Below are 12,866 nucleotides of genomic sequence, written 5' to 3' on the forward strand. Positions count from 1 at the left end.
AACTTTAAGCTACTGCAGGTTCTGAAGTCAGAAATAAGTTCTTTACGTTGAGGTGCTTTGCAGCTTGATGTTTCCTACCTTTTCTCAGTTGCGTTCAGGAAAGAAGATGGCTCATCCCATCCCTCTCCCGTTTCCATGCCCAGTCAAGCTTGGAAGTATAAAAGGAGACTCCCTGGAAGCTGACCTGCATGAGTATGTCAGGGAAGGGAACTATGTGAAAGTGAAGAAGCTTCTGAAAAAAGGTAAAAGCTAAGTTTAGACAAGTACTGGAAGAAAATATCTACTTTTTCCTGTATTCTTTTATTTCTGGCAGAAAATTAGCATACGCCGTGTAGAATCCAGTTTTCTGAGTGAAATATGTTAACAAAATGATTTATAGCTGTCCTTTTCCGTAAGTGGGAATAGTTCTTGAATCAAAAAATGTATTAAAACAAGTTAGTTCAAAAGAAAACGAATCTTTTATAAGTAAAGGGCTCATAAGGACATGACTGAGCATTGTAAAACTAAAATTCTGGAAGAGAGCTGTAGGAATATTCTCTTTAAATTGTGTTTTAGTTCGGATTGCCAAATGCTCAGGGTATGGTTAAGACATTAAGCATTTTTACAACCAGATTTGTGGCGACACAGGAACAGGGAATTTTCTACATGAAACCAGATACTCGGTGCAGTTTGGTTTCGGTTTTGGAATCACAAATCTCCGTGGGTTGCGCTGATGCAGAACTGCGCCTTCCCAGGGCGGGGAGGGCGCTTGGCGGCGGGCGCGCCTCTGATTGGCCAGCGGGGGCAGAACATGCAGATCAGGGGGGCGTGTCCCGATCGCCGCCACGCGCGGCCGTTCCACGGGCCGCGGGCGCTCCCGCGGGGCTCGGGGCGCGCTCCCGCGGCCCGGGCGGGCGCTCGGCGGGGCCGCGGCGGGCGCTCCCGCGGGGGTTTGGGGCTCGCCGTGCGCTGAGCGCGGGTGGCGGCGTCAGGGGCGGTGGCGGCGCGGAGGGTTGGGTTAAGACTATACTTTCAGGGATCATTTCTGTAGTTGGTCACTAGAGGAGAGTGATCTTCCCTGATCGGCGTCACAAGCCACGAGGAGGAGCGAGGTGTTCTCTCCTGAGCGCGAAGCGGGCGGGCGGTGCTGCCTGGGCAGGGGCCGCTCGCCATTGATGACCGTTCCCGGCCCCCGTCGTGGGGCTCGGGAGGGAGAGAACACGGGCTGAGTGGTTTGTGGCCCCTTTTTTTATCTTGGTCAAAAACAAATAGAATTCAATGCATAGGATCTTGAGCTCACCTGCCTGCTGTCCCCTGGATCCTGACCCCAAGTCCCACAGTCGCATGTTCTGAAAGTCCCTCCAGGGATGGCGACTCGGCCACTACCCTTGGCAGCTGTGCCCGTGCTCGAGAACCCTTGCAAAGTGAATAATTATTCCCCATTATCAAACCGAAACCTGCCCTGCTGCGACCTGAGGCCGTTTCCTCTCATCCTGTCACTTGTTCCGTGCGGGAGGGACAGACCCCAGCTGCCTACATCCATCCTCCTTGCAGGCAGGGGCAGGGAGGGTGAAAGTTCCCCCTGAGGCTCCTTTTCTCCAGGCTGAGCCCCCTCCCCATCCCCTCAGGCCTCGGCAGGGAGAGAACACGGGCTGAGTGCTTTGTGGCCCTTTTTTATTGTGGTTAAAGAAAGAATTGGAGAGAGCAAAGTGGCATGAACAATCCTTGTTCAGGGGCATTTCCATCTCTCGCTCTCAACACTCAGCCGGGCTCGTAGTGGGTGATCCCTAGGGAAGGCGCAGCAGCCACACAGATTTAGGTTTTATGAGAGTATTCAGACCAATGGTATTCTCGACCCATCTCTTAGTGCAGGGCAAGGGGACTTTCTTGTTTAAAAAGAAAAGGGATGATCACAGAATGGCACGGGACTAAGGGGAACCTGTTCCGGATTTGCCTATCATCAGGTTTGGAAGTCCGTGTCGGACAGGCTACAAATTCTGATGGATTTAGGGAGAAACTGCTCCGTGTTGTGCTCTTTATAGCGTCGGTCCGTGGTGCTCGGGCTGAGCGCAGAGATGTAAAGGCCGGAGTTTGTTCTTTCTGGTCCATGAATGCCACCCTGAGAGCGTCGGGAGAGGCTGGGAGCCAGCGCAGCGCCCCGGCGGCAACCGTGCCGCGCTGCTGCTGTCGGTACCGGGGCTGTTCTCCTCTGGGGAGCCGGGGCAGCGGCAGCACGGGCCGTGAGGGCCCCTTGTGTCCTGTCGCGACAGCTGTGCCAGGCGGAGCTGCGGCGGCAGTGTCACTTCTGCTTCGGGGGAGGCAGAACGGGAAGGCGGGGCCGCGCCGGCGCCAGGCTTGGGGAGCGGCTGTGATTGGCCAGCGGGGGCAGAACATGCAGATCAGGGGGGCGTGTCCCGATCGCCGCCACGCGCGGCCGTTCCACGGGCCGCGGGCGCTCCCGCGGGGCTCGGGGCGCGCTCCCGCGGCCCGGGCGGGCGCTCGGCGGGGCCGCGGCGGGCGCTCCCGCGGGGGTTTGGGGCTCGCCGTGCGCTGAGCGCGGGTGGCGGCGGCAGGGTTGGTGGCGGCGCGGAGGGTTGGGTTAAGACTATACTTTCAGGGATCATTTCTGTAGTTGGTCACTAGAGGAGAGTGATCTTCCCTGATCGGCGTCACAAGCCACGAGGAGGAGCGAGGTGTTCTCTCCTGAGCGCGAAGCGGGCGGGCGGTGCTGCCTGGGCAGGGGCCGCTCGCCATTGATGACCGTTCCCGGCCCCCGTCGTGGGGCTCGGGAGGGAGAGAACACGGGCTGAGTGGTTTGTGGCCCCTTTTTTTTATCTTGGTCAAAAAATAGAATTCAATGCATAGGATCTTGAGCTCACCTGCCTGCTGTCCCCTGGATCCTGACCCCAAGTCCCACAGTCCCACAGACTTCTGAAAGTCCCTCCAGGGATGGCGACTCGGCCACTACCCTTGGCAGCTGTGCCCGTGCTCGAGAACCCTTGCAAATTGAATAATTATTCCCCAATATCAAACCGAAACCTGCCCTGCTGCGACCTGAGGCCGTTTCCTCTCACCCTCTCACTTGTTCCGTGCAGGAGGGACAGACCCCAGCTGCCTACATCCATCCTCCTGGCAGGCAGCGGCAGAGAGGGTGAAAGTCCCCCCTGAGGCTCCTTTTCTCCAGGCTGAGCCCCCTCCCTGTCCCCTCAGGGCTCGGCAGGGAGAGAACACGGGCTGAGTGCTTTGTGGCCCTTTTTCCTTTTTTTTAATCACGGTCAAAAAACAATGTTCACAGGGCTAAAGGGTCAGCCCTGCAATCTCGCTACTGGCTGCCTCCTGAGTCCTGACCCCAAGTCCCACAAACACATTTTATAAATCCTTCCAGTGCACACTGGAATTTATCCAGAAGGCTGAGCCCCCCCAGCTCCCTCAACTCCTCCTTATCAGATCCGTGACCCTTCCCAAAACCCGTTCCCTTCTCTGGACGCACTCCAGCCCCTCAACGTCCTTCTGTTTGTGCTGGGGCCAAAACTGGACGCCGGATTCGAGGTGCGGCCTCACCAGTGCCGAGTACAGAGGACGGTCACTGCCCTGGTCCTGCTGGTCACACAGCTGCCGGTACAAGCCACGTTCCACTGGCCCATTTGGCCACCTGGGCACGCTGCCCGCTCTTGTGCACCACTCTCAAACGGCATCCCCGAGTTCTTTTCCTCCGTGCAGCTTTTGAGCGACTCTCCCCAAATCCTGTAGCGTTGCAGGGGGTTTTTGTGACCTAGTGCCCGTCATTAAGGGACAAAGGAGAGCCCGGAGGCGATTCCGCCTCCCGTGACGCGTCCTGGGCCCCGGCGGCGGCGGCAGCGGCAGCGGCGTCCCCGGCCGAGCAGGCAGGGCAGGGGCAGAGCCGGGCGGGCGCGCCTCTGATTGGCCAGCGGGGGCAGAACATGCAGATCAGGGGGGCGTGTCCCGATCGCCGCCACGCGCGGCCGTTCCGCGGGCCGCGGGCGCTCCTGCGGGGCTCGGGGCGCGCTCCCGCGGCCCGGGCGGGCGCTCGGCGGGGCCGCGGCGGGCGCTCCCGCGGGGGTTTGGGGCTCGCCGTGCGCTGAGCGCGGGTGGCGGCGTCAGGGGCGGTGGCGGCGCGGAGGGTTGGGTTAAGACTATACTTTCAGGGATCATTTCTGTAGTTGGTCACTAGAGGAGAGTGATCTTCCCTGATCGGCGTCACAAGCCACGAGGAGGAGCGAGGTGTTCTCTCCTGAGCGCGAAGCGGGCGGGCGGTGCTGCCTGGGCAGGGGCCGCTCGCCATTGATGACCGTTCCCGGCCCCCGTCGTGGGGCTCGGGAGGGAGAGAACACGGGCTGAGTGGTTTGTGGCTCTTTTTTTATCTTGGTCAAAAAAAAACAGAATTCAATGCAGTGAATCTTGGGCTTACCTGCCTGCTATTCCCTGCACCCTGCCCCCAAGTCCCACAGTCGCATGTTCTGAAAGTCCCTCCAGGGATGGCGACTCGGCCACTACCCTTGGCAGCTGTGCCCGTGCTCGAGAACCCTTGCAAAGTGAATAATTATTCCCCATTATCAAACCGAAACCTGCCCTGCTGCGACCTGAGGCCGTTTCCTCTCACCCTGTCATTTGTTCCGTGCAGGAGCGACAGACCCCAGCTGCCTACATCCATCCTCCTGGCAGGCAGCGGCAGAGAGGGTGAAAGTCCCCCCTGAGGCTCCTTTTCTCCAGGCTGAGCCCCCTCCCTGTCCCCTCAGGGCTCGGCAGGGAGAGAACACGGGCTGAGTGCTTTGTGGCCCTTTTTCCTTTTTTTTTATCATGGTCAAAAAACAATGTTCACAGAGCTAAAGGGTCAGCCCTGCGATCTCGCTCCTGGCTGCCTCCTGAATCCTGACCCCAAGTGCCACAAACACATTTTATAAATCCTTCCAGTGCACACTGGAATTTATCCAGCAGGCTGAGCCCCCCCAGCTCCCTCAACTCCTCCTCATCAGATCCATGACCCTTCCCAAAACCCGTTCCCTTCTCTGGACGCACTCCAGCCCCTCAACGTCCTTCTGTTTGTGCTGGGGCCAAAACTGGACGCCGGACTCGAGGTGCGGCCTCACCAGTGCCGAGTACAGAGGACGGTCACTGCCCTGGTCCTGCTGGTCACACAACTGCCGGTACAAGCCACGTTCCACTGGCCCGCTTGGCCACCTGGGCACGCTGCCCGCTCTTGTGCACCACTCTCAAGTGGCATCTCCGGGTCCTTTTCCTCCGTGCAGCTTTTGAGCGACTCTCCCCAAATCCTGTAGCGTTGCAGGGGGTTTTTGTGACCTAGTGCCCGTCATTAAGGGACAAAAGAGAGCCCGGAGGCGATTCCGCCTCCCGTGACGCGTCCTGGGCCCCGGCGGCGGCGGCGGCAGCGGCGTCCCCGGCCGGGCAGGCAGGGCAGGGGCGGAGCCGGGCGGGCGCGCCTCTGATTGGCCAGCGGGGGCAGAACATGCAGATCAGGGGGGCGTGTCCCGATCGCCGCCACGCGCGGCCGTTCCGCGGGCCGCGGGCGCTCCCGCGGGGCTCGGGGCGCGCTCCCGCGGCTGGGGCGGGCGCTCGGCGGGGCCGCGGCGGGCGCTCCCGCGGGGGTTTGGGGCTCGCCGTGCGCTGAGCGCGGGTGGCGGCGGCAGGGGCGGTGGCGGCGCGGAGGGTTGGGTTAAGACTATACTTTCAGGGATCATTTCTGTAGTTGGTCACTAGAGGAGAGTGATCTTCCCTGATCGGCGTCACAAGCCACGAGGAGGAGCGAGGTGTTCTCTCCTGAGCGCGAAGCGGGCGGGCGGTGCTGCCTGGGCAGGGGCCGCTCGCCATTGATGACCGTTCCCGGCCCCCGTCGTGGGGCTCGGGAGGGAGAGAACACGGGCTGAGTGGTTTGTGGCCCTTTTTTTATCTTGGTCAAAAAACAGAACAATTTAACCTGGTCCGCCCTGTCCCGGTGTTATCCCCATCATTCTCCCAGTGGTGCTCAGCGCCTCCCCGCTTGCAAAATAATTCTAGGTCGGAATTTATTTCCAGATGGGAATTATTTATTATGAATAGAATCAAAGTAACGGAATGTTGGAAATCACAAAGGTTCCTGACTGGAAAAGGACCTCAGGCATCGCAGAGTTCAGCTCTTAAGGAAATGGCCCATGCAGGGATTGAAGCCATGACCTTGGTGTTAGCAGCACCATGCTCTGAGCAATTACTGAAGAATAATTGACTTATTTATTAATAATAGTTAATGATATTATTAATTAATAGTCAATAATAATAATTGACTAATTTATTAATATGATACCAACAAAACCAATAATAATCATAACAATAAACTTATTTATTAACAAGCAGTAACTGAAGAATAATGGACTTATTTGCTAATGCAATAATAACAATCATAATAAAAATAATGATAATAAATCTATTTATTAATAAGTAATTACTAAAGAATAATTGACTTATTTACTCATATTATAATAGCAACAACAATAATAATAATAAACTTATTTATGAATAAGTAATTAATAAAGAATAATTTATTTATTTATCAATTCTGTCCTCCTGTGTTACATCTGCTCATTTATCTCTACTTATATATCCATCATTTGTACTTATACAGATGATTTATATATATATATATAGCTCCATATGTATATCTATATTTCCATGTATATATATATGCTTACATATCCATCTCTCTGATTTAAACAGTACATATAATTCCTTACACAACTCATAAAAGCTCCATTTGTTACTTACAGATCCTTTATTTAAAATCCTTGTGGACATGCAGTTCTTTCCTTATAGAAAGTCACAAAAATATAATTTGCTGGTTTTTTCCCCCTCAATTTCTGCTGCTGGATTTTCGTACCTGCAGCAGCTCAGAGCAGTGATGATGAACCACCGGCTTTTATTAAAACAAACAATTTTTTAATTAAAACAAACTCCACCCTGGCATTTTTGGTTTCCTTGCAGGAATTTTTGTTGATGCTGTGAATTCCATGGGCCAAACCTGTCTGTTCACTGCTGCACTGCTGGGGCTGGGTAAAATAGTGGATGTGCTGCTGGAATACGGCTCAGATGCCAATCAGTTGAGTATCAAACTTTTTTAAAATTAAAATTAATCATCAAGTTGGTTTAGTCAGTGTGAAACACAACACTCACTGGGCATTTCTTCATAAATGAGTGAAATGCTTCATAAATGAATGAAATGCTTAAGATGCACGTTGGTATTTTAACCAAAGCTCCTCAGAGGTACATAAATAAATAATTTTATTTCCTTTAATGAAAAATTATTCTATTTGGGGCACACTAACATTCCAGGAATGCTGTGCTCCTCAGAGGTAAATATAGAAATAATTTTATTTCTATATATTTTATATATATATATGGTTTATATATATTATATATATTATATATATATATGTGGTGTATATATATTTATATATATATATATGCTTTGTATATATATATGCTTTATTCTGTTATTTGGGGCATGAAAGTTGTATTTTAACCAAAGCTCCTCATAGGTAAATATAGAAATAATTTTATTTATATATTTTATAGATATATGGTTTATATATTATATATATATGGTATATATATGCTTTATTCTGTTATTTGGGGCATGACAGTTGTATTTTAACCAAAGTTCCTCATAGGTAAATATAGAAATAATTTTCTTTTTTTTCTGGTTTATTCTGTTATTTGTGGGGCTCACAAACATTCCAGGAATGCTGTGCTCCTCAGAGGTAAATATAGAAATAATTTTATTTATATATTTTATAGATATATGGTTTATATATTATATATATATGGTGTATATATATATATATATGTATGTATGTATGTGGTGTATATACATATATATACACATATATACATACATATATATATATATATATATATATATATATATATATATATATATATATGCTTTATTCTGTTATTTGGGGCATGAAAGTTGTATTTTAACCAAAGCTCCTCATAGGTAAATATAGAAATAATTTTTTTTTTTCTGGTTTATTCTGTTATTTGGGGGGCACACAAACATTCCAGGAATGCTGTGCTCCTCAGAGGTAAATAAAGAGATAATTTTAATTTTTTTTCATGCTTGATTCTGTTATTTGGGGCACACAGACACCCAGGAATGCTGTTTTAATGCTGTTTTAATGCTGTTTTCCCCCTGCTGAACATTTCCTGCCGTTCCCCAGTCGCTGCTATGACGGGAGCACCCCTGTGCATGCAGCTGCATTTTCGGGGAGCCAGAGCATCCTCAGCAAGCTGCTGGATGAGGGAGGAGAGCTCCGGGTCCACGACAGCCAGGGCAGAACCCCCCAGCTCTGGGCTCTGACAGCCAGCAAGGAGAGCAGCGCCCAGGTATGGCTGTGGGTGCTCATTCCTGGATGGAATATTCATTTCAAACTCCTCTTCCCCATTAGCACAATGCTCAGGTATGGCTGTGGGTGCTCATTCCTGGATGGAATGTTCATTTCAAACTCCTCCTTTATCACAGTGCTCAGGTATGGCTGTGGGTGCTCATTCCTGGCTGCAATATTCATTTCAAACTCCTCCTTTATCACACTGCTCAGGTATGGCTGTGGAAGCTCATTCCTGGCTGCAATATTCATTTCGAACTCCTCTTCCCCATTATCAGAACCCTCAGGTATGGCTGTGGACACTCATTCCTGGCTGCAATATTAATTTCAAATTTCAAACTCTTCCCCTTTGTCACAACACTCAGGTATGGCTGTGGAGGCTGACTTTTGGCTGCAATATTCATTTCAAACTCCTCTTCCCTTTTATCACAATGCTCAGGTATGGCTGTGGATGCTCATTCCTGGCTGCAATATTCATTTCAAACTCTTCCCCTTTATCACAACACTCAGGTATTGCTGTGGAAGTTCATTCTTGGCTGGAATATTCATTTCAAACTCCTCCATTTTCACACTCAGGTATTGCTGTGGAAGCCCATTCCTTGCTGCAATATTAATTTCAAATTTCAAACTCTTCCCCTTTATCACAACACTCAGGTATGGCTGTGGAGGCTGATTTCTGGATGGAATATTCATTTCAAACTCCTCTTCCCCATTATCAGAACCCTCAGGTATGGCTGTGGAAGCTCATTCCTGGCTGCAATATTCATTTCAAACTCCTCCTTTATCACAACACTCAGGTATGGCTACAGAAGCTGATTCCTGGCTGGAATGTTCATTTAAAACTCCTCTTCCCCATTATCACAGTACTCAGGTATTCCTGTGGAAGCCCATTCTTGGTTGGAATATTCATTTCAAACTCCTCTTCTCCATTTTCACATTCAGGTATTGCTATGGAAGCTGATTCTTGGCTGCAATATTCATTTCAAACTCCTCTTCACCTTTATCACAACACTCCTCTTATAAAGGAACATGAAATAACAATTATTGTTCTGATTTTTTAAAGATTTTCTAAGCTTTTTGATGTTTATGTTCTTGTAACGAACTTCCTCACACACTTTCTGTAAATAACTCATTGTTTTACATTAAATATTTACATTTAATTATTGTTCTACATTTAAATAACTTTACATTTACATTCCTCTTTTATGGAGGAAGAGAAATTTGGTAGAAATTTGTTGGTTTGTCCAGTGTTGTTGGAGAGGTGGCACTTTCACCCTCCAATCCATTGTCACTTTTGGAAATCTGTAAATATTGGAGTCAGAAAATAAACTTCCCTTTTTACCTTAAGAACAACAGTGTTTGTGTGTCGAGTTATTTCGTGTCCTATAGTGACAACAATTTTCCCTGTGATTTTTCCAATTCCAATTGGGTGAAATTTCAAATTTTGTCACCTGTTTGAAGTCAGCTTTTCTTCCTTCATTTTCATCAAATTGATTTCGTGTTAATGCCTTTCTCAAAACACCCATTTTGATATTACAAGTAACCAGTTATTTCAGCCAGTAATCCAGATTTATGAATTTAAAATGGTTCTTTTTGTGTTTTTCCTGCCCAGATGCTGGAATTTATCCAGCAGTGCTCACTGCACATGCAGGCTGCCATTTGGAACCTTCCCTCTGACCTGCTCAGGAAAGTTGGCTCCTCCAAGGCCTTGATCTGCAGCCCCTCGAGGTTTGGTGGCCTTGTCCAAGGGTAAGGAGAGATTTTACTTCCATTTTCTGCTATTTTAAAATTAAAATAATTATATATATATATATATATATATATAATTATATATATAATTATATATATAATTATATATATATATAATTTTAACATTTATATTTATTTACTTTTCAATATTATATATGTTTATATTTTTATATTATATGTATCTATATGTATGTTTATTTATTTGTCTATATTATATATAAATATTTAAATTTTTATATCTATTTTTATTTAAAATTAGCAGGTTCTTACATCTTTCTGACAATAGCAGATTTAAGTCTGCTGTGATTAATTTGATTTCTGTTGTCACAGTTCTAAACAGAAACTTGATAGTTGTAAATATCTGTGTATTAATTAAACATATATATTAATTAAACATATATATAAAAATGATATATCTATAAATTACTATATCTGTTTATTAATTAAACTCTTGAAATCAGCATTAAAAGCCCTGGATTTTAGTAGCATAAAAGTGGTAGCAGGAAATAGTTTGGTTTTTGGCTTTTTAAGATCACTGCAGATGTTTTTGGGGGTGTTCCCAACTGTTTCAGGAGTTTTTGTGTCAGATACACGTTGGGAACAATAAAAAAGCTGTGCAGGATATACAGTGTGTGTATATGTATATTTATTGGTTATATTGCTTTAAATAAATAAATAAAATAAAATAAAAATCCATCTAAAAAATTTTAATGAGCTGCACAATAATTTCGAGTTTTAACACCCACATTATGTGTGTGGGACCAGTCAAATGCAGGGTTCTGGCAAAAATTCTGCTTTTTTTCCTTCTCTCTCTGTATCCAAGCCTTGGAGTAAATAAATTGCTCTTGTTGCTTTTGGTTTTGGTGTTTAGCAATGCTGAGACTCCTCTGGGGAAATTGCTGAAAGGACAGCCCAGCGTGGCCAAGAACATTTACAGCTTTGGTTTTGGGAAGGTGAGCTGCTGTGGGAGGGATTTTCTCATGGTATTGGAACATTTTCCCCAGAATCTCCTGTTCCTCACAGGAATTAGCCGTGCTATTTTTATTTTTTACTGCATTCTTATTTTTAACTTTTAGTTCATTCTTATTTTCAACTTTTTAACTTTTACTGCATTCTTCTTCCAACTTTTACCGCATTTTTATTTTTAACTTTTAGTGCATTCTTATTTTCAACTTTTGAACTCTTACTGCATCCTTATTTTTAACTTTTAGTGCATTCTTCTTTTCAACTTTTCAAGTTTTAGTGTATCCTTATTTTTTGCTTTTTAAGTTTTAGTGCATTCTTATTTCTGCTGAAAAAGATGGGGGGAAAACCCCATGAAGAGCCCAAATATTCATGCCCTTGGTGCTTGGTTGGGTTTGGACCAGCAGAAATTCCTATTAAACATCACCTGTGGCATTTCCTGAGGACTGGATCTGCTTTCCCTCTTCCAGCTTCAACGGGAAATTTCAATTTGGGCCCTGATTTTTCAGATTTCATGGTGATGTTTGAGCTGGTTGCACTCAGGGTGTTGATGAGCTTGCTGCATTTTGGGAACTTGTAAGAGCTTAAATGAGAGATGCAGGGCTCCAGGGGCTCTCCAAAATGCAGTTTATTGTATCCAAAATGCAGTTTATTGTATCCAAAATGCAGTTTATTGCATCCAAAATGCAGTTTATTGTATCCAAAATGCAGTTTATTGTATCCAAAATGCAGTTTATTGTATCCAAAATGCAGTTTATTCCATCCAAGAGGTTACAGCAGCCCAGGGTGGTGGGTGACAGAGCTGTGCCCACAGCTGTCAGCTCCAGTTGCAGGCAGGCCTGGAGACCCTTTGGGTTTGGTTACAGGGCATTATAGACTTTTCTTTTGGTTATAAATGCATTATAGACTATTCTTTTGGTTGCAATGCATTCTAGACTTTTCTTTTGGTTACAATGCATTATAGACTTTTCTTTTGGTTACTTTGCATTCTATACTTTTCTTTTGGTTACTTTGCATTCTATACTTTTGGTTATAAATGCATTCTATACTTTTCTTTTGGTCACAATGCATTATATACTTTTCTTTTGGTTATAAATGCATTCTATACTTTTCTTTTGGTCACAATGCATTCTATACTTTATTTTGCATTCTATACTTTTGGTCACAATGCATTCTATACTTTTCTTTTGGTTACTTTGCATTCTATACTTTTCTTTTGGTTACAATGCATTCTATACTTTTCTTTTGGTCACAATGCATTCTATACTTTTCTTTTGGTCACAATGCATTCTATACTTTTCTTTATTTTGCATTCTATACTTTTGGTCACAATGCATTCTATACTTTTCTTTTGGTTATAAATGCATTCTATACTTTTCTTTTGGTCACAATGCATTCTATACTTTTCTTTTGGTTTTAAATGCATTCTATACTTTTCTTTTGGTTCCAATGCATTCTGTACTTTTCTTTTGGTCACAATGCATTCTGTACTTTTCTTTTGGTCACAATGCATTCTATACTTTTCTTTTGGTCACAATGCATTCTATACTTTTCTTTGCTGAGCATCTTCATACAGTAGCACCAATCTCTACCTTAACTTTTATCTCCAGCCTATCATAACTCCTGTAATTACCATATTCATGTCACTGTTCTCCAATCACTCAAAGTCAGTACATTACAGTTTAAGCCAGGAGTTGTTTTTCAGTTTTCTTGCAGTGGAAAATTCTGAGACCTTTTTTCTACTGACAACTTTGCTGCCTTGTTTGCCTGTGCTCTCTTCCT

At 46.0% G+C, this 12,866-nt stretch overlaps 1 protein-coding gene and 4 non-coding genes across 5 annotated transcripts in view; all 5 read left to right on the forward strand.

Moving 5' to 3' along the window:
- The first annotated feature begins 106 nt into the window (after window positions 1-106).
- Window positions 107-12,866, forward strand: part of TEX14 (testis expressed 14, intercellular bridge forming factor) — a 37,072-nt gene continuing 24,312 nt past the window's right edge. Inside the window, exons 1-5 of the mRNA XM_077188657.1 lie at window positions 107-242; window positions 6,970-7,084; window positions 8,208-8,373; window positions 9,985-10,121; window positions 10,993-11,074. Coding sequence (XP_077044772.1) covers window positions 107-242; window positions 6,970-7,084; window positions 8,208-8,373; window positions 9,985-10,121; window positions 10,993-11,074 — 636 coding nt within the window. The remainder of the gene's footprint in view (window positions 243-6,969; window positions 7,085-8,207; window positions 8,374-9,984; window positions 10,122-10,992; window positions 11,075-12,866) is intronic.
- Window positions 1,000-1,213, forward strand: LOC129129428 (small nucleolar RNA U3). Its single transcript, XR_008535429.1, has one exon. It is a non-coding gene; the product is annotated as a small nucleolar RNA U3 (small nucleolar RNA).
- LOC129129438 (small nucleolar RNA U3) lies at window positions 2,581-2,794 on the forward strand. Its single transcript, XR_008535439.1, has one exon. It is a non-coding gene; the product is annotated as a small nucleolar RNA U3 (small nucleolar RNA).
- On the forward strand, window positions 4,130-4,343 carry LOC129129439 (small nucleolar RNA U3). The gene has a single exon (XR_008535440.1). It is a non-coding gene; the product is annotated as a small nucleolar RNA U3 (small nucleolar RNA).
- LOC129129440 (small nucleolar RNA U3) lies at window positions 5,674-5,887 on the forward strand. Its single transcript, XR_008535441.1, has one exon. It is a non-coding gene; the product is annotated as a small nucleolar RNA U3 (small nucleolar RNA).

This window comes from Agelaius phoeniceus, chromosome 20, assembly GCF_051311805.1.
Source record: "Agelaius phoeniceus isolate bAgePho1 chromosome 20, bAgePho1.hap1, whole genome shotgun sequence".
NCBI lineage: Eukaryota > Metazoa > Chordata > Aves > Passeriformes > Icteridae > Agelaius > Agelaius phoeniceus.